Here is a 25,722-nt window from a genome sequence, read left to right on the forward strand (position 1 = left end):
TGCTCTTGTGTAACACTGTGGTGAGCAGCAGAGAGCAGTTAGCCTGGGGCGTTGGTTTCACAGACGTTTCAATACCTCTTTTCAGTTGGACAGAGAGAGAGAGAGAGAGAGAGAGAGAGAGAGAGAGAGAGAGAGAGAGAGAGAGAGAGAGGGAGAGAGAAGCGAGGGACGTGTGTATGTGTGTGTCAAGAGGATTTCCATTGAAATGGAGTACTTCAGTCTTTTAGTTCATTTCATGTTGGTAAGCTTTGCCTCTGCTGGGATAGATGGAATACATTGGACATATACAGGTATGGATTAATTGATGACCTATTTCCTTTTCGTTCTCCATTGTGTTTTTGTTTTTTTGGGGGGGGGGGGGGACTCCAAACCCCCCAGAAAAAAAACACAAAGTCTTGAACTCATTCTCAGATATTTCCATTTATTTTTCATGTCTTATTTGTAGAGATTATTAACTCTAGGATATTTTAAGTCTGGGAAAAAAGGATGAATATAAATAGTTGTAGTTTGCAATGTGTGTGGTATATGGTCAATATACCACGGCTAAGGGCTGTCCTTAGGCAAGACGTAACGCGGAGTGCCTGGACACAGACCTTAGCCGTGGTATATTGGCCATATATCACAGACCCCCGAGGTGCCTTATTGCTATTATAAACTGGTTACCAATGTAATTAAAGCAGTAAAAATAAATGTTTTGTCATACCGGTGGTATACTGTCTCATATACCACGGCTGTCAACCAATCAACATTCAGGGCTGGAACCACCCAGTTTATAATTGCTGTTTAAATCATATAGATCTACTGCTCACGATGACAAACAGGTGGCATGACGATTTGATTCCCAGTGTAGACTGTAGACGTATATGATTACAGCTAGGAACGATATCATTTGTGTTCGTTATCATAGTGTGTAATGTCTGAGCCCTTTCAAACAGCCATTTGTGTTCGTTATCATAGTGTGTAATGTCTGAGCCTTTTCAGACAGCCATTTGGTTCGTGACAGACGTACAGTTTACTGTAATACCTCTCTTACAAACCATCACTCAGACATTTGGCTTTAGAGGTTTTGTGGTTACATCAAGGTGCTGTGAAGGTAGAGGGAGAAACAGTGGAACTTTATACAGTAGTGTTCCGTTGGTTCCTTCTCTCCTCTGCGTGAACAAACTGGCCTCTGTGGGAATGTCTACTCGGGACTATAGTTGGGAGGCTTGAGGTAGCCAGTTTTTAGACATTGGGCCAAGTTCACATTGTTGTATTGTTCATGGTCGTCGTTATCATCCATCCATCCGTTCTGTTTCTCCTTCTTCAGAAGGGGCCCTGGACCAGGTGCACTGGGCGGAGGAGTATCCCGCGTGTAGCGGCCGCAGACAGTCCCCGATCGATATCCAACGGAGGAGTGTGCGTCACAACCCCCGCATGCTGCAGCTCGAACTCACTGGATATGATGCTCAGAAGGGTAACTTCCTCATGAAAAACAACGGACACTCAGGTAAAAAAAGTAGTGTGGGATATTTATTAATTAATTAATTAAATGGCATATATTTATTTGTTAATTAATTAAATGGCATATATTTATTTGTTAATGAATTAAATGGCAAATATTTATTAATTAATTAATTAAATGGCATATACTTTAATATTATTGTAAATATTAAAATGTCTTGTTGTGTTGTGGACAGTTGAAATCGTCCTCCCTCCCAGCATGGTGATTACCAAGGGTCTTCCCGGAGGCTACACGGCCGTCCAGATGCACCTCCACTGGGGTGGCTGGGACCTGGAGGAGAGCGGGGCAGAGCACACCCTGGATGGCATCAGATACATGGCAGAGGTACGCTAGGGTTACAGGCTTGACTTGACCATAGTGGAACTAAGGCCATAACAGCAGCCTTTGTACCATCATGACACTCATTGCCACTCCTCGTCATGGCAACATCAAAAGGAGTTGACCTGATAGCACAAACAGTTCTGAGACCAGGCTACCTCTAACTCAACAGTGCATCGCCATTATAGCCATACAACGGTCACAAGTCTAGCAGGGCAAATTTATTCAAATATTATTTGATTTGATATTGATGTTCAAGGTCATTCGCAGTTGGGAGCTGAATTGCTGTGTAAATATTGTAGGCTGAACCAGCTGCACTACCCTGAAACAACACATCCCACTTTCAGTTTCTGAAGAATGTTAATACTACATTTTATTATCCATAAAACAGTCCAGCAGTGCAAATGTTCAATATATATTTATTTACGTATACAGTACCAGTCAAAAGTTTAGACAAACCTACTCATTCAAGGGCTTTTCTTTATTTTTACTATTTTCTACATTGTACAATAACAGTGAAGACATCAAAACTATGAAATAACACATATGGAATCATGTAGTAACCCCAAAACAATTCAACAAATAAAAATATATTTTAGATTCTTCAAAGTAGCCACCATTTTCCTTGATGACAGCGTTGCACACTCTTGGCATTCTCTCAACCAGCTTCATGAGGTAGTCAACTGGAATGCATTTAAATTAACAGGTGTGCCTTCTTAAAAGTTCATTTGTGGAATTTATGTACTTCTTAATGTGTTTGAGCCAATCAGTTGTGTTGTGACAAGGTAGGGGTGGTATACAAAAGATAGCTCTATTTGGTAAAGACCAAGTCCATATTATGGCAAGAACAGCTCAAATAAGCAAAGAGAAACGACAGTCCATTATTTTCAGACAGTCAATTCGGAAAATTTTAAGAACTTTGAAAGTTTCTTCAAGTGCAGTCGCAAAAAAACATCAAGCACAATGATGAAACTGGTTCTCATGAGGACCGCCACAGGAAAGAAAGACCCAGAGTTACCTCTGCTGCAGAGGATGAGTTCATTAGAGTTAACTACACCTCAGATAGCAGCCCAAATAAATGCTTCACAGAGCTCAAGTAACAGACACATCTCAACATCAACTGTTCAGAGGAGACTGCGTGAATCAGGCCTTTGTGGTCGAATTTCTGCAAAGAAACCACAACTAAAGAACACCAGTAAGAAGAAGAGACTCGCTTGGGCCAAGAAACTCGAGCAATGGACATTAGACCGGGGGAAATCTGTGCTGGAGTACTGCATCAGATGACCTGGCCTCCACAATCACCCGACCTCAACCTAATTGAGATGGTTAGGGATGAGTTGGACCGCCGAGTGAAGGGAAAAGCAGCCAACAAGTGCTCAGCATACAAGGGAACTCCTTCAAGACTGTTGGAAAAGCATTCCAGGTGAAGCTGGTTGAGAGAATGCCAAGAGTTTGCAAAGCTGTCATCAAGGCAAAGGGTGGCTACATTGAAGAATCTAAAATATAAAATATATTCAGATTTGTTTAACACTTTTTTGGTTACTACATGATTCCATATGTTTTATTGAATCGTTCTGATGTCTTCAATATTATTCTACAATGTAGAAAATAGTAAAATAAAGAAAACCCCTTGAATGAGTAGGTGTGTCCAAACTTTGGACTGGTACTGGATGTATATATTGATAGATAGATATATGCTAGTAATATATACTATAATATATATTCTGCTGGACTATTTGTATGGATTATTTACTTAATCCTCTTGGTTCATGGAGGAACATAGGGCCTGTACTAGAGTTAGCCTCTTGGTTCCTGGTGTAACATAGGTTATGTACTAAAGTTATCCTCTTGGTTCCTGGAGGAACTTCGGTTATGTACTAAAGTTATCCTCTTGGTTCCCGGAGGAACTTCGGTTATGTACTAAAGTTATCCTCTTGGTTCCCGGAGGAACTTAGGTTATGTACTAAAGTTATCCTCTTGGTTCATGGAGGAACATAGGACCTGTACTAAAGTTATCCTCTTGGTTCATGGAGGAACATAGGGCCTGTACTAAAGTTATCCTCTTGGTTCCCGGAGGAACATAGGGCCTGTACTAAAGTTATCCTCTTGGTTCCCGGAGGAACTTAGGTTATGTACTAAAGTTATCCTCTTGGTTCCCGGAGGAACATAGGTTATGTACTAAAGTTATCTTCTTGGTTCCCGGAGGAACATAGGTTATGTACTAAAGTTATCCTCTTGGTTCCTGGAGTAACATAACTAAAGTTATCCTCTTGGTTCCCGGAGGAACATAGGGCCTGTACTAAAGTTATCCTCTTGGTTCCTGGAGGAACATAGGGCCTGTACTAAAGTTATCCTCTTGGTTCATGGAGGAACATAGGGCCTGTACTAAAGTTATCCTCTTGGTTCCCGGAGGAACATAGGGCCTGTACTAAAGTTATCCTCTTGGTTCATGGAGGAACATAGGTTATGTACTAAAGTTATCCTCTTGGTTCCCGGAGGAACTTCGGTTATGTACTAAAGTTATCCTCTTGGTTCCCAGAGGAACATAGGGCCTGTACTAAAGTTATCCTCTTGGTTCCCGGAGGAACTTCGGTTATGTACTAAAGTTATCCTCTTGGTTCCCAGAGGAACATAGGGCCTGTACTAAAGTTATCCTCTTGGTTCCCGGAGGAACATAGGACCTGTACTAAAGTTATCCTCTTGGTTCCCGGAGGAACATAGGACCTGTACTAAAGTTATCCTCTTGGTTCCCGGAGGAACATAGGGCCTGTACTAAAGTTATCCTCTTGATTCCCGGAGGAACTTAGGTTATGTACTAAAGTTATCCTCTTGGTTCCTGGAGGAACATAGGACCTGTACTAAAGTTATCCTCTTGGTTCCCGGAGGAACATAGGACCTGTACTAAAGTTATCCTCTTGGTTCCCGGAGGAACATAGGACCTGTACTAAAGTTATCCTCTTGGTTCCCGGAGGAACATAGGTTATGTACTAAAGTTATCTTCTTGGTTCATGGAGGAACATAAGTTATGTACTAAAGTTATCCTCTTGGTTCCCGGAGGAACATAGGGCCTGTACTAAAGTTATCCTCTTGGTTCATGGAGGAACATAGGACCTGTACTAAAGTTATCCAATGTTGCCAGGCTTGCGCTGCTTTCTCACCCGCTAACAATAACAAGTGGATCTTCTTGAGTTGTTGATTGGATAAAGTACAGATTAGTTTGAATCGCTGTACATATGGATGTTTACAAATTAAATTACTTCCAACCTGGTGTTTGACAACTGGAGTAACTTTCAACTTACAATTTGTCCTCTGTGTTTGCAGCTCCACGTTGTCCATTATAACTCTGATAAGTACAAGAGCTTTCAAGAGGCCAGCGACAAGCCTGACGGACTGGCAGTTCTAGCCTTCTTCTACGAGGTGAGATCTGAAGACAGGTTGTTCATCTTCCTGTTCTTATTTTACGTTCTTCTTGTGAATTCCAGTATATGAACTCGGAACAGATGACACATAGAACAGCTTTGTGGGTAACTGGCCTGGTTCCTCCTGGCCCGGTGCCTCCTGGCCCGGTGCCCCCTGTCATAACATTTGATAGTATAATAGTATCGGACATCCTGCCTGCGCAGTTAATGGGCCCATTGATTGGGCGATTGCGTGCTGTTAGGCCCACAGAGGGAAAGTTGGCTTCTAGAGATAGGAACAAGTGGCAGCCAGCCAGCCAGTCACCCAGTCATTAATTCAGCCAGCCAACCAGTCAGCCAGTCAAACCATCAACCAGCCAGTCAGCCAGTCAGTTAGCCATTAATTCAGCCAGTCAGGCAGCCAGCCAGCTAGCCAGTCAGTTCCAACACTTTGCTGTGGGTTAGAGGTCATCGCTTAGGCAACGCTGCCACAGGGCACAGGCATCCTCCCCAGCTACCTAATGGACTGCAGCTGTGTAGCTGGTGTGTGTGTGCCGGTGTTCTATTGCCCTAGTACTGGTAGTCCTGCTTACTGAGACAATGTTCTAGTCACACATACAGCTGGAGTTTTCTCCCACCCCTAGCTCTCCTTTATGCCTTTTTATTTTATTTTTAAAACATTTAGGAGAGTATATTTCATATTTTTCATTTTTCATTTAGAGGTTAAAGAGAGGTGATGAGAGATATATGGAATGTGAAGAGACAAACATGGGAGTGTACTGACAAGTAGGAAATATGTGCTGCAAGCAACAGCAGTAATCCGCTAGACCAGGCCGACCCCAGCCACTGCTGATGTGCCTATTTCTCCACAGCCAACTGTCATTGTTACAGTCTCACACACAGGGATGAAACACAGCTGGACATGTCTATCACCTCTAGGTTCTCACCTGCGGTCGTCATGTTGCCAGTCTATCTCTCCTGTAGTCATGTTGCCAGTCTGTTTATCTCTCCTGTAGTCATGTTGCCAGTCTGTTTATCTCTCCTGTAGTCATGTTGCCAGTCTGTTTATCTCTCCTATAGTCATATTGCCAGTCTGTTTATCTCTCCTGTAGTCATGTTGCCAGTCTGTTTATCTCTTCTGTAGTCATGTTGCCAGTCTGTTTATCTCTCCTGTAGTCATGTTGCCAGCCTACCTCTCCTGTAGTCATGTTGCCAGTCTATCTCTCCTGTAGTCATGTTGCCAGTCTGTTTATCTCTCCTGTAGTCATGTTGCCAGTCTGTTTATCTCTCCTGTAGTCATGTTGCCAGTCTGTTTATCTCTCCTGTAGTCATGTTGCCAGTCTGTTTATCTCTCCTGTAGTCATGTTGACAGTCTGTTAATCTCTCCTGTAGTCATGTTGCCAGTCTGTTTATCTCTCCTGTAGTCATGTTGCCAGCCTACCTCTCCTGTAGTCATGTTGCCAGTCTGTTTATCTCTCCTGTAGTCATGGTGCCAGTCTGTTTATCTCTCCTGTAATCAGTCTGTTTATCTCTCCTGTAGTCATGTTGCCAGTCTGTTTATCTCTCCTGTAGTCATGTTGCCAGTCTGTTTATCTCTCCTGTAATCAGTCTGTTTATCTCTCCTGTAGTCATGTTGCCAGTCTGTTTCTCTCCTGTAGTCATGTTGCCAGTCTGTTTTATCTCTCCTGTAGTCATGTTGCCAGTCTGTTTATCTCTCCTGTAGTCATGTTGCCAGTCTGTTTATCTCTCCTGTAGTCATGTTGCCAGTCTACCTCTCCTGTAGTCATGTTGCCAGTCTGTTTATCTCTCCTGTAGTCATGTTGCCAGTCTGTTTATCTCTCCTGTAGTCATGTTGACAGTCTGTTTATCTCTCCTGTAGTCATGTTGCCAGTCTGTTTATCTCTCCTGTAGTCATGTTGCCAGTCTGTTAATCTCTCCTGTAGTCATGTTGCCAGTCTATCTCTCCTGTAGTCATGTTGCCAGTCTGTTTATCTCTCCTGTAGTCATGTTGCCAGTCTGTTTATCTCTCCTGTAGTCATGTTGCCAGTCTACCTCTCCTGTAGTCATGTTGCCAGTCTGTTTATCTCTCCTGTAGTCATGTTTCCAGCCTGTTTCTGTTTCAGCCAACGTGTGGTTGTTTTGCCAGTTCTGTTCTTCCATAATGAATGCGTGGCCACGCACAACACCATCATTAAGTTTGCAGACAACATGACAGGGTTTTGCCTGATCACCGACAAGGATGAAGCAGCCTACAGGGAGAAAGTCAGAGACCTGGCAGTATGGTGCCAGGATACCAATCTATCCCTCAACGTCAGCAAGACAGAAGAGCTGATTGTGGACTACAGGAAATGGAGGGCTGAGTACACCCTCATCCACATCTACAGGGCTGTTGTGGAGCAGGTCGAGAGCTTCAAGTTCCTCTGTGACCACGTTACTGAGGAACTATCGTGGTCCACAGACCAACACAGGCATGAAGAGGACATGACAATGCCTCTTCCCCCTCAGCAGGCTGAAACGATTTGGCATGGGCCCTCTGATCTTTGAAAAAGTTCTACAGCTGCACCACTGAGAGCATCTTGACTGGCTGCATCACCGCTTGGTATAGCAAGTGCTTGGCACCCGACCGCAAGGCGCTACAGAGGGTAGTACGTATGGCCCGGTACGTCAGTGGTACAGAGCTCCCTACCATCCAGGACCTCTATACCAGGCGGTGTCAGTGGAAGGCCTTAAAAATTGTCAAAGACTCCGGCCATTCAAGTCATAGGCTGTTCTCTCTGCTACCGCACGGCAACCGGTAATGATGCACCAAGTCTGGAACCAACAGGACCCTAAAACAGCTTCGACCCACAATCCATAAGACTGCTAAATAGTTGACTCACATACACTGCTACTGTTTATTATATATCCTGTTACCTAGTCACTTCATCCCTAGCTATATGTACATATCTACCTCAATGACCTCCTATCCCTGCACATAGACTCAGTACTGGTACCCCGTGTATATAGCCAAGTTATCATTTCTCATTGTGTATTTATTGTATATAGACAAGTTATCATTTCTCATTGTGTATTTATTGTAGATAGCCAAGTTATCATTTCTCATTGTGTATTTATCCTTGTGTAATTATTTTCCTATTTATTCTTCATGTTATTATTTAAAAATCTTCTACTCTTTCTTGCTTTTTTCCTCTCTCCTCATTGTTGGGAAGGGCCCATCACTAAGCATTTCACTGTTAATCTACACCTGTTGTTTACGAAGCACGTGACAAAAAAACAAAACATTTTATTTGACATTTTATTTCATATAAAACCTTTTGCCAGTTAGTTTGATGGACATTTTTGAGAACACCTACTACCGGCGATTTCATCAACAACCTAACTCATTCTCTCGTTGTTGTCTAGTTGCAGTCAGGCCGGGTTTCTTCTTTTAGCCAGTGTGGTTGTTTTTGCCTCATTTTGGCAAGGAGACCATGTAGCCTAGGAATACAGAATCCATCACTTACCTGTTCGTAGGTTTGATTGTGTTTTTGTCCGTTACAGGACGGACATTTTGAGAACACCTACTACAGCGATTTCATCAGCAACCTGGGAAAAGTCAAGTACGCAGGTGATTTGGGTTTTCTTTGGAATATTACTGAATCTATCTACATTAATAACAGTATTACTGAATCTATCTACATTAATATCAGTATTACTGAATCTATCTACAATAATATCAGTATTAGTGAATCTATCTACAATAATAACAGTATTAGTGAATCTATCTACATTAATATCAGTATTAGTGAATCTATCTACAATAATAACAGTATTACTGAATCTATCTACATTAATAACAGTATTACTGAATCTATCTACATTAATATCAGTATTAGTGAATCTATCTACATTAATATCAGTATTACTGAATCTATCTACAATAATAACAGTATTACTGAATCTATCTACATTAATAACAGTATTACTGAATCTATCTACATTAATATCAGTATTACTGAATCTATCTACATTAATATCAGTATTACTGGTGCTCAGTTTCTGTTTTCACCTGTTGTGTTGTTGTACAGGCCAGTCCCTGAACATATTGATGTTGTACAGGCCAGTCCCTGAACATATTGTTGTTGTACAGGCCAGTCCCTGAACATATTGATGTTGTACAGGCCAGTCCCTGAACATATTGATGTTGTACAGGCCAGTCCCTGAACATATTGTTGTTGTACAGGCCAGTCCCTGAACATATTGATGTTGTACAGGCCAGTCCCTGAACATATTGTTGTTGTACAGGCCAGTCCCTGAACATATTGTTGTTGTACAGGCCAGTCCCTGAACATATTGATGTTGTACAGGCCAGTCCCTGAACATATTGATGTTGTACAGGCCAGTCCCTGAACATATTGTTGTTGTACAGGCCAGTCCCTGAACATATTGATGTTGTACAGGCCAGTCCCTGAACATATTGTTGTTGTACAGGCCAGTCCCTGAACATATTGATGTTGTACAGGCCAGTCCCTGAACATATTGATGTTGTACAGGCCAGTCCCTGAACATATTGATGTTGTACAGGCCAGTCCCTGAACATATTGATGTTGTACAGGCCAGTCCCTGAACATATTGTTGTTGTACAGGCCAGTCCCTGAACATATTGATGTTGTACAGGCCAGTCCCTGAACATATTGTTGTTGTACAGGCCAGTCCCTGAACATATTGATGTTGTACAGGCCAGTCCCTGAACATATTGGTGTTGTACAGGCCAGTCCCTGAACATATTGTTGTTGTACAGGCCAGTCCCTGAACATATTGTTGTTGTACAGGCCAGTCCCTGAACATATTGATGTTGTACAGGCCAGTCCCTGAACATATTGTTGTTGTACAGGCCAGTCCCTGAACATATTGTTGTTGTACAGGCCAGTCCCTGAACATATTGTTGTTGTACAGGCCAGTCCCTGAACATATTGTTGTTGTACAGGCCAGTCCCTGAACATATTGTTGTTGTACAGGCCAGTCCCTGAACATATTGTTGTTGTACAGGCCAGTCCCTGAACATATTGATGTTGTACAGGCCAGTCCCTGAACATATTGTTGTTGTACAGGCCAGTCCCTGAACATATTGATGTTGTACAGGCCAGTCCCTGAACATATTGATGTTGTACAGGCCAGTCCCTGAACATACTTATGTTGTACAGGCCAGTCCCTGAACATATTGTTGTTGTACAGGCCAGTCCATGAACATATCCACCCTTGATGTGCGCTCCATGCTTCCTGAGAACCTGAACCATTTCTTCAGGTACCAAGGCTCTCTTACCACCCCTCCCTGTTACGAGAGCATCCTGTGGACAGTGTTCGACACACCCATCACCCTCTCTCACAACCAGGTACTATATCCATCACCCTCTCTCACAACCAGGTACTTTACCCATCACCCTTTCTCACAACCAGGTACTATACCCATCACCCTCTCTCACAACCAGGTACTATACCCATCACCCTCTCTCACAACCAGGTACTATACCCATCACCCTCTCTCACAACCAGGTACTATACCCATCACCCTCTCTCACAACCAGGTACTTTACCCATCACCCTCTCTCACAACCAGGTACTTTACCCATCACCTTCTCTCACAACCAGGTACTTTACCCATCACCCTCTCTCACAACCAGGTACTATACCCATCACCCTCTCTCACAACCAGGTACTTTACCCATCACCCTCTCTCACAACCAGGTACTATACCCATCAACCTCTCTCACAACCAGGTACTTTACCCATCACCCTCTCTCACAACCAGGTACTTTACCCATCACCTTCTCTCACAACCAGGTACTTTACCCATCACCCTCTCTCACAACCAGGTAACCCTGCTCTCTTTCACAACCAGGTACTATACCCATCACCCTCTCTCACAACCAGGTACTTTACCCATCACCCTCTCTCACAACCAGGTACTTTACCCATCACCTTCTCTCACAACCAGGTACTATACCCATCACCCTCTCTCACAACCAGGTACTTTACCCATCACCCTCTCTCACAACCAGGTACTATACCCATCACCCTCTCTCACAACCAGGTAACCCTGCTCTCTTTCACAACCAGGTACTTTACCCATCACCCTCTCTCACAACCAGGTACTTTACCCATCACCCTCTCTCACAACCAGGTACTATACCCATCACCCTCTCTCACAACCAGGTACTTTACCCATCACCCTCTCTCACAACCAGGTAACCCTGCTCTCTCTCACAACCAGGTACTATACCCATCACCCTCTCTCACAACCAGGTACTTTACCCATCACCCTCTCTCACAACCAGGTACTATACCCATCACCCTCTCTCACAACCAGGTAACCCTGCTCTCTTTCACAACCAGGTACTATACCCATCACCCTCTCTCACAACCAGGTACTTTACCCATCACCCTCTCTCACAACCAGGTACTTTACCCATCACCTTCTCTCACAACCAGGTACTATACCCATCACCCTCTCTCACAACCAGGTACTTTACCCATCACCCTCTCTCACAACCAGGTACTATACCCATCACCCTCTCTCACAACCAGGTAACCCTGCTCTCTTTCACAACCAGGTACTTTACCCATCACCCTCTCTCACAACCAGGTACTTTACCCATCACCCTCTCTCACAACCAGGTACTATACCCATCACCCTCTCTCACAACCAGGTACTTTACCCATCACCCTCTCTCACAACCAGGTAACCCTGCTCTCTCTCACAACCAGGTACTATACCCATCACCCTCTCTCACAACCAGGTACTTTACCCATCACCCTCTCTCACAACCAGGTACTATACCCATCACCCTCTCTCACAACCAGGTAACCCTGCTCTCTTTCACAACCAGGTACTTTACCCATCACCCTCTCTCACAACCAGGTACTTTACCCATCACCCTCTCTCACAACCAGGTACTATACCCATCACCCTCTCACCCTCTCTCTCACAACCAGGTACTATACCCATTACCCCCTCTCTCACAACCAGGTACTATACCCATCACCCTCTCTCTCACAACCAGGTACTTTACCCATCACCCTCTCTCACAACCAGGTACTTTACCCATCACCCTCTCTCACAACCAGGTACTATACCCATCACCCTCTCTCACAACCAGGTACTATACCCATTACCCTCTCTCACAACCAGGTACTATACCCATCACCCTCTCTCACAACCAGGTACTATACCCATCACCCTCTCTCACAACCAGGTACTTTACCCATCACCCTCTCTCACAACCAGGTACTTTACCCATCACCCTCTCTCTCAACCAGGTACTATACCCATCACCCTCTCTCACAACCAGGTACTATACCCATCACCCTCTCTCACAACCAGGTACTATACCCATCACCCTCTCTCACAACCAGGTAACCCTGCTCTCTCTCTCTCACAAACCATCTGATTTGTAAAATTAACTTCAATTTTCTTTGAAATTTTACTCAACTTTTTAGTTGTTGAAATGTGTACCTATAGCCGTGAATGAAAAGGAGATCAAACAGCCCTGTGATTGATTGATTCATTGATTACTTGATTGGTTAGTTCATTGATTGCTCTCCCTGCTGTCTCACAAAACTGCTGATGTGTAAATTAAACCTTAACATTAATTGACTCATAAACTCTCTTTCCTATCCTCTCCCCCCACATCCAGATCAGAAAGTTGGAAAGTACTCTGATGGACATGGACAATAAGACTCTGTGGAATGATTACCGCATGGCCCAGCCGCTCAACGATCGCGTGGTCGAGTCCTCCTTCCTGCCTCGCCTGGGGAAAGGCAGTACGTGGACAGAACCTATTCTTAGGGAATTGAGAAGATCAACTAAACAGGACAATATGATTATGTATCTATGTAGATATTGTTCCTGCTGTATATGGTAGGGAATGGATCAATTCGTTGTCCTAATATGGTTGTAGCCTCCGTTTGAAAAAGGTACCACTGTATCTACAGATGTAGGATCTTAATTTGAGCCAGTTTTCTACTACAGGAAAATTATCCTGCAGCAACAGGATACGTTAATTATTATGTTGATTATTATAATTAATGAACATTTTTTATAGGGTTTGATACATTTTTTGTTAGGGAAACCCTTGTCTGAAATTTCAAATTGGAAATTACAAACTTTAGAAGTCTTTAAAAATACTTTAATACACTACAAGTTTGAATTTCCTCAGCAACAAAAGAGTGATCAAATTGAGATCCTACATCTGTATACGGGCCCTGGTGTGTGTGTGTTAGGGAATGGATAGTCTTGTGTTGCCAGACAGTAATTGTGCCTTTGCTCTTCTTACGATCTTTCTGTTTTCCCGAGTAACCCTTGGGACATGAAATGACTGAGATCAATGTTAAGGAATGGATCAATTTAACAGACAAATAGATACAGATAAGATATATCTCATATTGATGCTCAACATATGTCTTTAATATAGTGGATTTCTAAGATGATGCTCATCTCACAGTATGTTTTAAGATGATTTATGGTGCTCTACATATGGAACCCATCTGAGAGGAATCAGCCTCAAGGACTTTCCCTGACCATGTCCACTTCCTCTTTCTCTCTATATCTGTCTCTCCCCCCTCTCGCTTCCCCTCTCTCTATCTCTCTTTCTTTCTCTCTCTCTCTCCCTATCTCTCTTTCTTTCTCTCTTTCCCTCTCTTTCTTTCTCTCTCTTTCTCTCTCTATCTCTCTTTCTTTCCCTCTCTCCCTCTCTTTCCCTCTCTCTCTCTTTCACTCTCTCACTCTCTCTTTCTCTCTTTATCTCTTTCTTTCCCTCTCTCCCTCTCTCACTCTCTCTCACTCTCTCTTTCACTCTCTTTCTTTCTCTCTCTTTCTCTCTTTATCTCTCTTTCTTTCCCTCTCTCCTCTCACTCTCTCTCACTCTCTCTTTCACTCTCTCTTTCTCTCTCTCACTCTCTCTTTCTCTCTATATCTCTTTCTTTCCCTCTCCCTCTCTTTCTTTCTCTCTCTCTCTTTCTCTCTCTCACTTTCTCTCTCTTTCTCCACTCAGCGTTCTGTCGCCAAGATGAAATCGAATCAAAGCTTCTGAAGATCGAGGGTCTGATTACTTCTCTTGGAAAACACATACATTCAAGTGAGATATATCTTTATTGACATTTAAAAGTATAACAATGAGTGAAGGTTTTATGTGAACTGACTCTGTGTTTTTGTTAATGTAGGTGAAATTGGGGATGCAAGGCCTTCCAAACAAGGTGAGTACTGTAGTTAGGTATTGGAGTACATCGTACTCTACGAGGTTGCTCTTATATGTTACGTGTAATAACACCAACGTGTTATCACAATGTTATTACAATGTTATCACAATGTTATTACAATGTTATCACAATGTTATCACAATGTTATTACAATGTTATTACAATGTTATTACAATGTTATTACAATGTTATTACAATGTTATCACAATGTTATCACAATGTTATTACAATGTTATTACAATGTTATCACAATGTTATCACAATGTTATTACAATCAGGGGTTGGAACCAACATTATTTTCCAATCGTTTTGTTCTGAACAGAAACACTATTTTTTATGGTTTCACTCCACTGTTCCGACCACAACAAAATAAAGTTCTGAACTGGTTCAAACCCCCAAAAAGTACTGGTTTATTGCTTTCCTTTCTGTTCCTTTTATTTTTTTAAACCTGTTAAATCAACAGTATTTTACATTTAGCTTGTTAAACTACTTCACCAATCAGTGACAGAACAGCTATTTCCATGTTAAAATATTAGGGGGGTTCATTTTCTCTATTGTTTTTGATGGTAGGCTACTCTGGTAGGACTAAAATTAGGATCAAATAGCCTCTGGTAGGACTAAATTAGGATCAAATAGCCTCTGGTAGGACTAAATTAGGATCAAATAGCCTCTGGTAGGACTAAATTAGGATCAAATAGCCTCTGGTAGGACTAAATTAGGATCAAATAGCCTCTGGTAGGACTAAATTAGGATCAAATAGCCTCTGGTAGGACTAAATTAGGATAAAATAGCCTCTGGTAGGACTAAATTAGGATCAAATAGCCTCTGGTAGGACTAAATTAGGATCAAATAGCCTCTGGTAGGACTAAATTAGTATTATAGTAGTTACAATAGTAGTTACAATAGTAGTTACAATAGTATTCACACTAGTAAATACAATAGTAGTTACAATAGTAGTCACAATAGTAGTCACAATAGTAGTCACAATAGTAGTCACACTAGTAAATACAATAGTAGTCACAATAGTAGTCACAATAGTAGTCACAATAGTAGTCACAATAGTAGTCACACTAGTAAATACAATAGTAGTTACAATAGTAGTCACAATAGTAGTCACAATAGTAAATACAATAGTAGTTACAATAGTAGTCACAATAGTAGTCACAATAGTAAATACAATAGTAGTTACAATAGTAAATACAATAGTAGTCACAATAGTAGTCACAATAGTAAATACAATAGTAGTTACAATAGTAGTCACAATAGTATTCACACTAGTAGTCACAATAGTAGTCACAATAGTAAATACAATAGTAGTTACAATAGTAGTCACAATAGTAGTCACAATAGTAGTCACAATAGTAAATACAATAGTAGTCACAATAGTAGTCACAATAGTAAATACAATAGTAGTTACAATAGTAGTCACAATAGTAGTCACAATAATAAATACAATAGTAGTCACAATAGTAAATACAATAGTAGTTACACTAGTAGTTACAATAGTAGTTACAATAGTAGTTACAATAGTAAATACAATAGTAGTTACAATAGTAGTTACAATAGTAGTTACAATAGTAAATACAATAGTAGTTACAATAGTAGTTACAATAGTAAATACAATAGTAGTTACAATAGTAAATACAATAGTAGTTACAATAGTAAATACAATAGTAGTTACACTAGTAGTTACAATAGTAAATACAATAGTAGTTACAATAGTAAATACAATAGTAGTTACAATAGTAGTTACAATAGTAGTTACAATAGTAAATACAATAGTAGTTACAATAGTAGTTACAATAGTAAATACAATAGTAGTCACAATAGTAAATACAATAGTAGTTACACTAGTAGTTACAATAGTAGTCACAATAGTAGTCATAATAGTAAATACAATAGTAGTTACAATAGTAGTCACAATAGTAGTCACAATAGTAAATACAATAGTAGTTACAATAGTAGTCACAATAGTATTCACAATAGTAAATACAATAGTAGTTACAATAGTAGTCACAATAGTAGTCACAATAGTAAATACAATAGTAGTTACAATAGTAAATACAATAGTAGTCACAATAGTAGTCACAATAGTAAATACAATAGTAGTTACAATAGTAGTCACAATAGTATTCACACTAGTAGTCACAATAGTAGTCACAATAGTAAATACAATAGTAGTTACAATAGTAGTCACAATAGTAGTCACAATAGTAAATACAATAGTAGTTACAATAGTAGTCACAATAGTAGTCACAATAGTAAATACAATAGTAGTTACAATAGTAGTTACAATAGTATTCACACTAGTAGTCACAATAGTAGTCACAATAGTAAATACAATAGTAGTTACAATAGTAGTCACAATAGTAGTCACAATAGTAGTCACAATAGTAAATACAATAGTAGTTACACTAGTAGTTACAATAGTAGTTACAATAGTAGTCACAATAGTAGTCACAATAGTAGTCACAATAGTAAATACAATAGTAGTTACAATAGTAGTCACAATAGTAGTCACAATAGTAAATACAATAGTAGTCACAATAGTAAATACAATAGTAGTTACACTAGTAGTTACAATAGTAGTTACAATAGTAGTTACAATAGTAAATACAATAGTAGTTACAATAGTAGTCACAATAGTAGTTACAATAGTAGTCACAATAGTAGTCATAATAGTAAATACAATAGTAGTTACAATAGTAGTCACAATAGTATTCACACTAGTAAATACAATAGTAGTTACAATAGTAGTCACAATAGTAGTCACAATAGTAGTCACAATAGTAAATACAATAGTAGTTACAATAGTAAATACAATAGTAGTCACAATAGTAAATACAATAGTAGTCACATTAGTAGTCACACTAGTAGTTACAATAGTAGTTAGAACACAACTACAGGTATATGTAATGTATAGTGGAACATTTTACACGAAGTTGCTCTTTTATGATCTATTTAGAGTAATTCTATTTACAGTACTTCGCTTTAGAGTACTTATATTTATACTATTTCAATGTGGAGAACTTATATTTACAGTACTTATATTTAGGGTACTTATATTTACAGGACTTATATTTAGGGTACTTATATTTAGGGTACTTATATTTATACTATTTCTATGTGGATAACTTCTATTTACAGTACTTATATTTAGGGTACTTATATTTACAGGACTTATATTTAGGGTACTTATATTTAGGGTACTTATATTTAGGGTACTTATATTTAGAGAGTTGTTGTGTGATGCAGTAGATATGTATCATTCCTTCTTCTGTGTCAGATGTTAACCGTATCACTCCTGTCCCCCATAGAGCCCCGAGTGATGTCTCCCCTGGTGCTCCACTTCCCAGAGAGGAACACCGAGAGCTATGCCCGGGCCCACCTGGCTCACTCCATGGACCTGGACTCCTTCACCGCCTGCATGCACCTGAAGACGCGCCCTGGAGAGATACACACTGTCCTGTCATACTCCAGCCAGGGCAACGACAACGAACTGATGATCACCATGGGATATGAGGTGAGTGGGAGTCATGGAGGGAGTCAGTGTGGGAGGCGAGGGGAGGGAGTTATGGAGGGAGGGGAGGGAGTCAGGGAGGGAGGGGAGTCAGGGAGGGAGTCATGGAGGGAGGGGAGGGAGTCAGGGAGGGAGGGGAGTCAGGGAGGGAGTCATGGAGGAAGGGGAGGGAGTCAGGGAGGAGTCAGGGAGGGAGGGGAGGGAGTCAGGGAAGGAGGGAGGGAGGGGAGGGAGTCAGGGATGGAGTCAGTGTGGGAGGCGAGGGGATGGAGTTATGGAGAACGGGGGAGGGAGTCATGGAGGGAGTCAGTGTGGGAGGCGAGTGGAGGGAGTTATGGAAGGAGGGGAGGGAGGGAGTCAGGGAGGGAGGGAGTCAGGGAGGAGTCATGGAGGGAGTCAGTGTGGGAGGCGAGTGGAGGGAGTTATGGAGGGAGGGAGGGAGGGAGTCAGGGAGGGAGGGGAGTCAGGGAGGCAGTCATGGAGGGAGGGGAGGGAGTCAGGGAGGGAGTCAGGGAGAGAGGGGAGTCAGGGAGGGAGGGCAGTCAGGGAGGGAGTCAGGGAGGGAGGGAATTATGGAGGGAGGGAGTCATGGAGGGAGGGGAGGGAGTCAGGGAGGGAGGGAGTCAGGGAGGGAGGGGAGTCAGGGAGGGAGGGCATTCAGGGAGGGAGTCAGGGAGGGAGGGAGGGAGTCGGGGTGGAGTAAGCGAAGGAGGGATGGAAAAGTCATCAGCAGTCGTATTTCTATTTTTCATGTGATCCATCCAGGTGGGTCTGTGGATCGGCAACGAGTTTGTCAACCTGCCCCACAACTTCCACTCCCGTGACTGGGTCAACTACTGTGTCACCTGGTCGTCCCACTCTGGGGGGGCTGAGCTGTGGATCAACGGGCTGGTGGGGGAGGAGCAGTACCTCCGGAGGAGATACACAGTCAGCCCAGCAGGGGTCTTCATCCTGGGGAAGGACCAGGACGGCTTCCTGGGGATCTCTGACACGGATGCCTTCGTGGGTCAGATGACGGATGTCAACGTGTGGGACTACGTTTTGAACTCGGCTGAGATCCGGGAACAGATGTCCTGTGAGAACACCACCTCTCCCAGGGGGAACGTGCTCAGCTGGGGGGTCACTCCTATGAGTCTCTATGGGGGGGTGCAGCTGGAGACAGACTACAGGTGTCCCTGAGGTGAGGGGACAGCTGAAGCACAGGGAAGCCTGGGTGGTGTTCAGTAGGGCACAACGTAACAAAACATTTTGCAACGGAAATAAAATGTTTGTTTTTTTAAATCATAGTTCTTATTGGACAAGTTCAGGAAGTGCAGTACCACCGTGTTCCGTGCCGTTTCAAAACGTTTTGTCTCTACTGAACAGGACCCTGTTTCTCACAGAGCAGAGGATTCCCACTATCAACACAATGTAGTTCTGTTTGGTCTGTTATTATGTCCAGTCAATATATCAAATCTATCCTTTACTGCTGATGACTATTGGGTGTGAAGGATAAGTCATCTGTTTGAGACATGGGTATCAGGTTTAGTAATGACAATGTTTATTGTTTATTAAGTGAAGTAAAGCACAGAAGATCTCTGAACGTCCGTGTGGGCTCAGAGCATCAGCCATCTATCGTAATTCATATCTGTTTCCTCAATAAAGTTCTATATTAAAGCATCTTGTATGTCTATTTCATCCACTATAACAGCCTTGCATTGTTAGACAGGCTGCAGAGCCAGTGAACTATAAAACAGACACAGACATATCGCCATAGAAACAAAACATTTAAAGGCCCAGTACAGTCAAACTTCTGTTTTACTCCCTGTGGTCTGTATCATATTGTACAACAGCTGATGAAACACTGTGTTTCTTGATTTTAAAAAATGTAATAAAAAATATAAAAAATAAACAATGTTTTTATCAGTGTTATTTCCTGATAGTTACTGGTTGAAAATATAATCTTTACAGTACCTTCTAATCAGCTTGTTTGCATATGGGCGTGAGTTTCGGCTTGCCTGGTGATGTCACATTGGTTAATAGACCAATAATAAAGCGAGTTCCAAACCTGTCTGCCAATAACAGCTAGTTTTAATTTTCCCCCCCCACTCAGACCCCTCCCAGACAATCTTAGCAAAATTCTTCCTTGAGAAATAGTTTTTTTTGTTGCTAAAAAGCAATACAGTAAGGTACGTACAGGGGAGGGGGTGTTTTCAGGTGTTTTTGCCCGCGCTACAGACTATCGGTCTGCTAAATAAGGATTCATAAAGGGCCCAGTGCACTACTTTATAGTCTTAGAGGTGTGTTTCCTGTCCGATTCCGCGTTTGCTTAATTATGTTTGTCCCCCATGAGATACCGTAGGAAGCCTATTTCACTTCCTCAAAATCTTCAGAGTGAAACTAAGATAACTGGACTGTGACTTCTTGGTGTAATCTGTATTTATTAAATTATGCAGACGTTATTATGTCAATACCAAATAACTTCTGGGTAACAGGCCTACGTGGCATTGATTTGAGTCAGACAGTTATTCCAATGTCAAAATTTACTACAAAGTGTAAACAGGATCATTTTGGTCATAAAGTCAGTCTCGTCTAAAATGGAGTTTGGAACATCTGTGCATCACAATAGTGAACATTAAGGTTTGGAACATCTGTGCATCACAACAGGAACATTAAGGTTTGGAACATCTGTGCATCACAACAGGAACATTAAGGTTTGGAACATCTGTGCATCACAACAGGAACATTAAGGTTTGGAACATCTGTGCATCACAATAGGAACATTAAGGTTTGGAACATCTGTGCATCACAACAGGAACATTAAGGTTTGGGTTTTTGATTTGACAATGTCCATTTACCCACTAACAAAATTGCGCAACTAAAAGATCCTCGGCAAAACTTTAAAACATATTACAGATTTCTTGTTTTATTTGCGCAATTTGACATCTAACGAGGGTGTTTGGTACAGTATTTCTCAAGTAAAACAAATGTGTGACATGTTTTCTTATGTAAACAAAGTACGGAGCTGCTGGGCAGGTCTGTCTCACTGTCTATGCTATTGGATAGAGAGAAATCACCGCAGCTGTTCACCACATGTTAGTGGGTAAATGGACATTGTCAAATCAAAACCCAAACCTTAATGTTCCTGTTGTGATGCACAGATGTTCCAAACTTTAATGTTTACATACCCTACATTACTCATCTCATATGTATATACTGTACTCTATATCATCTACTGCATCTTGCCATCTTTATGTAATACATGTATCACTAGCCACTTTAAACTATGCCACTTTTATGTTTACATACCCTACATTACTCATCTCATATGTATATACTGTACTCGGTACCATCTACTGCATCTTGCCTATGCCGTTCTGTACCATCACTCATTCATATATCTTTATGTACATATTCTTCATCCCTTTACACTTGTGTGTATAAGGTAGTTGTTGTGGAATTGTTAGGTTAGATTACTCGTTGGTTATTACTGCATTGTCGGAACTAGAAGCACAAGCATTTGGCTACGCTCGCATTAACATCTGCTAACCGTGTGAATGTGACAAATAACATTTGATTTGAACTCCATTTTAGATGAGACTGACTTTATGACCAAAATTATCCTGTTTACACTTTGAAGTCAACTTTGACACAGGCCACTTTCAAAGGGATTCTCTGCTGTTTCTGTTGCCCAGAAATGATTTGGTATTGACATAACAACATCTGCATTGGGCGTATAATTTAATAATAATTTAATAATAATTTAATAATAATTTAATAATAATTTAATAATAATTTAATTATAATTTAATAATAATTTAATAATAATTTAATAATAGTTTAATTATAATTTAATAATAATTTAATAATAATTTAATAATAATTTAATTATAATTTAATAATAATTTAATTATAATTTAATAATAATTTAATAATAATTTAATAATAGTTTAATTATAATTTAATAATAATTTAATAATAATTGAATAATAATTTAATTATAATTTAATAATAATTTAATTATAATTTAATTATAATTTAATAATAATTTAATAATAATTTAATTATAATTTAATAATAATTTAATAATAATTTAATTATAATTTAATAATAATTTAATAATAATTTAATTATAATTTAATTATAATTTAATAATAATTTAATAATAATTTAATAATAATTTAATAATGACAAATTACACCAAGTGGTTCCAGTCCAGTCTGTCAACCTTCAAATAGAACAACCTGTTTTTTTTTGTTCTTCTCCTTTCTTCTCTCAAACAGAGTCCTTAAATAAACGGCCTCAAATCCTCTTCCTTAGAAGGCAGTGACCTTGAATGCGTCGCCTTCCTTGCCGTCTCTGGTCTCTGGTTTCAACTGAGCATTTCCCACCTGTATCTCCACCTGGTTCCTGTCAGCGAACATCTGACTGATCTCCAGGAAGGTCTTGTTCTTGGTCTCCGGGACGATCAGCCAGATGTAGAACAGTGTCGCCAAGCAGATGAAGCAGAAGATGATGAAACTGTTGGAGCCCAGGCCACTCTGGAGGGCAGAGATAGATATGTAGAAACACAGACAGAAAGAGGAAGACATTCAGGTCACACACAACTTCTGGACATGACAGCGTATATACTCTACGGTACTGTACTGATGATGAAACTATTGGTGCTCGGGTCTCTCTGGAGACGGACATACAGAGGTAGAGACATAGAGGTAGAGGTAGAGACAGAGGTAGAGGTAGAGACAGAGGTAGAGGTAGAGACATAGAGGTAGAGGTAGAGACAGAGGTAGAGGTAGAGACAGAGGTAGAGGTAGAGAGATAGGTAGAGGTAGAGACAGAGGTAGAGGTAGAGGTAGAGGTAGAGACGTAGAGGTAGAGACAGAGGTAGAGGTAGAGCGATAGGTAGAGGTAGAGGTAGAGGTAGAGACGTAGAGGTAGAGACAGAGGTAGAGGTAGAGATGGTCTCTCCTATCATTGATGCAGGACACACAATTAATCTTCTCCTTTCCCCTTCTGATGAGGGTAGAGATGTCTGGCAGACATATCCGTGTGGATGACGGATCACCACCTCAAGCAGCAAGACGGAGCTGCTCTTCCTCCCGGGAAGGGTAGACAACTCCATTGTGTCCTCCTCCCCAGGATAGGTAGGTAAAGAGGTTCAGAGAGATAGGTGTAGAGAGATAGAGATGGTCTCTCCACATTGCTGCAGAGCTTAATCTTCTCCTTTCCCCCTTCTGATGACCACGCATCTCTGCATGTCTGGCAGACATATCCGTGTGGATGACGGATCACCACCTCAAGCTGAACCTCGGCAAGACGGAGCTGCTCTTCCTCCCGGGGAAGGACTGCCCGTTCCATGATCTCGCCATCACGGTTGACAACTCCATTGTGTCCTCCTCCCAGAGCGCTAAGAACCTTGGCGTGATCCTGGACAACACCCTGTCGTTCTCAGAGGCGGTGGCCCGTTCCTGTAGGTTCATGCTCTACAACATCCGCAGAGTACGACCCTGCCTCACACAGAGATCCAGGCACTTGTCATCTCCCGTCTGGATTAAAGAGATTAAACCCCTACAACTCAAGGTAGACAGATAGGTAGGTAGGTAGAGGTACAAGAGGCCTACGGAGAGATACCTCCAGGCTCTGATCAGGCCCTACACCCAAACAAGGGCAGTTCATCCACCTCTGGCCTGCTCGCCTCCCTACCACTGAGATAGTTCCCGCTCAGCCCAGTCAAAAGGTCTGGCCCCCAATGGTGGAACAAACTCCCTACGCCAGGACAGCGGAGTCAATCACCACCTTCCGGAGGAGGAATACCTAGGATAGGATAAAGTAATCCCTCTCACCCCCTCCCCTGAAAAGATTTAGATGCACTACTGTTCCACTGGAGGTAAGGTGAAGACAAGGCTCTGGATAAGAGCGTCTGCTAAATGACTTAAATGTAAATGTAAATGAGGTAGGTAGAGGTAGAGATGTGGAGAGATAGGTAGAGGTAGAGAGAGAGGTAGAGACAGGTAGAGTTAGAGAGATAGGTAGAGAGAGATAAATAGAGGTAGAGAGATAGGTAAAGGTAGAGACATAGATAGAGGGAGAGAGAGATAGGTAGAGGTAGAGAGAGATTGATAGAGGTAGAGGTCGAAGTAGAGATATAGAGGTAGAGGTCAAGAGATAGGTAGGTGGGTGGGTGTAAAGAGAGATAGGTTCCCGATGATGTTCACATCGTCAGGAACATGAGGTTGACTTCCGTCGACGGGCTTTGTATTGGGGGAGAGAAGGGCGTGTTTCATAGTTCTCAACCAATGTCTGTTCACTTGGGCGTGGCCACTGAGTGAGCATAGTTTACTTATGAAAACAATTCTCTCATTTAGAATTAAAAATTAAATTTAATCTTTTCACAAATTGTTTCATATTTAAACATTTAAATTTCACAATAATTCCATGTGAATCTGTCATCCTATCATCAGACATAATGTCCCAGACACCAACTGATCTGACATCATATTCTTTAAGTACCTTACGGACACTTCCAACTGGTTGGATTACAGAAATATTGTACCTTTCCCCAACCTTTTGATGTTACCATACTCTTTCTATGTTAACGAAGGGCTTTCCAAGAGTCCATTCTGTAGAGTGGAGAGAAAAGGGTGAAAGGTATTTATGGGAGGTCATAAACCTCACCCAACAGGGCAACGTCATGACAACTGACTCTGAGTAAAGCCTTTGTGTCTATGTATGTGGATGACTAAACACTATACACGTCAACTACTACAGAGTGTGAAATCACTGCGACACTTAGCTTAGCTTAGTGATGAGCTTTTGAGGGCACTATGGTGTTGAACGCTGAGCTGTTAAGGAATAGCATTCTCACATTGGTGCTCCTTTTGTCCAGGTGTGAAAGGGCAGTGTGGAGTGCAATAGAGATTGCATCAACTGTAGATCTGTTGGGGCGGTATGCAAATTGGAGTGGGTCTAGGGTTTCTGGGATAATGGTGCTTTCAAAGCCTTTCATGGCTACAAATCAAATCAAAGTTTATTTGTCACGTGCGCTGAATACAACAGGTACAACTTACAGTGAAATGCTTACTTACGGGTTCTAGCCAATAGTGCAAAAAATGTAATACAGATGTGAGTGCTACGGGTCGGTAGTAAATAGGCAGGTTACCTTAGTGTTCTTGGGCACAGGGACTATGGTGGTCTGCTTGAAACATTTTGGTATTACAGACTCAGACAGGGAGAGGTTGAAAATGTCATTGAAATCAAATCAAATCAAATCAAATTTTATTTGTCACATACACATGGTTAGCAGATGTTAATGCGAGTGTAGCGAAATGCTTGTGCTTCTAGTTCCGACAATGCCGTAATAACCAACAAGTAATCTAACTAACAATTCCAAAACTACTGTCTTATACACAGTGTAAGGGGATAAGAATATGTACATAAAGATATTTGAATGAGTGATGGTACAGAGCAGCATAGGCAAGATACAGTAGATGGTATCGAGTACAATATATACATATGAGATGAGTATGTAAACAAAGTGGCATAGTTAAAGTGGCTAGTGATACATGTATTACATAAGGATGCAGTAGATGATATAGAGTACAGTATATACGTATACATATGAGATGAATAATGTAGGGTATGTAAACATTATATTAGGTAGCATTGTTTAAAGTGGCTAGTGATATATTTTACATCATTTCCCATCAATTCCCATTATTAAAGTGGCTGGAGTTGAGTCAGTGTGTTGGCAGCAGCCACTCAATGTTAGT

General features: G+C 41.3%; 2 protein-coding genes across 3 annotated transcripts in view; one reads left to right on the forward strand and one right to left on the reverse strand.

The window, feature by feature from the left end:
* The first annotated feature begins 117 nt into the window (after positions 1 to 117).
* ca6 (carbonic anhydrase VI) lies at positions 118 to 19,630 on the forward strand. The gene is made up of 11 exons (XM_065020951.1): positions 118 to 290; positions 1,310 to 1,489; positions 1,680 to 1,828; positions 5,144 to 5,239; positions 8,761 to 8,827; positions 10,435 to 10,592; positions 12,894 to 13,020; positions 14,250 to 14,333; positions 14,419 to 14,451; positions 17,772 to 17,977; positions 18,740 to 19,630. Exons 1-11 carry the CDS (start codon positions 206 to 208, stop codon positions 19,151 to 19,153), a joined length of 1,599 nt encoding a protein of 532 aa, XP_064877023.1. The 5' UTR covers positions 118 to 205; the 3' UTR covers positions 19,154 to 19,630.
* A 2,386-nt stretch (positions 19,631 to 22,016) lies between these two features.
* Positions 22,017 to 25,722, reverse strand: part of LOC115132558 (solute carrier family 2, facilitated glucose transporter member 5) — a 28,374-nt gene continuing 24,668 nt past the window's right edge. Inside the window, exons 12-13 of one of the 2 annotated variants that reach the window (XM_065020952.1) lie at positions 24,507 to 24,573; positions 22,407 to 22,494 (exon numbers count right to left, since the gene is read on the reverse strand). In XM_065020952.1, the coding sequence (XP_064877024.1) occupies positions 24,541 to 24,573 (33 nt within the window). In that variant the 3' untranslated portion in view covers positions 22,407 to 22,494; positions 24,507 to 24,540. Of the gene's footprint in view, positions 22,495 to 24,506; positions 24,574 to 25,722 lie in introns of both variants that reach the window. The other variant, XM_029665306.2, reaches the window with a different exon arrangement.

The sequence above is a fragment of the Oncorhynchus nerka genome, linkage group LG7, assembly GCF_034236695.1.
Source record: "Oncorhynchus nerka isolate Pitt River linkage group LG7, Oner_Uvic_2.0, whole genome shotgun sequence".
Classification (NCBI taxonomy): Eukaryota; Metazoa; Chordata; class Actinopteri; order Salmoniformes; family Salmonidae; genus Oncorhynchus; species Oncorhynchus nerka.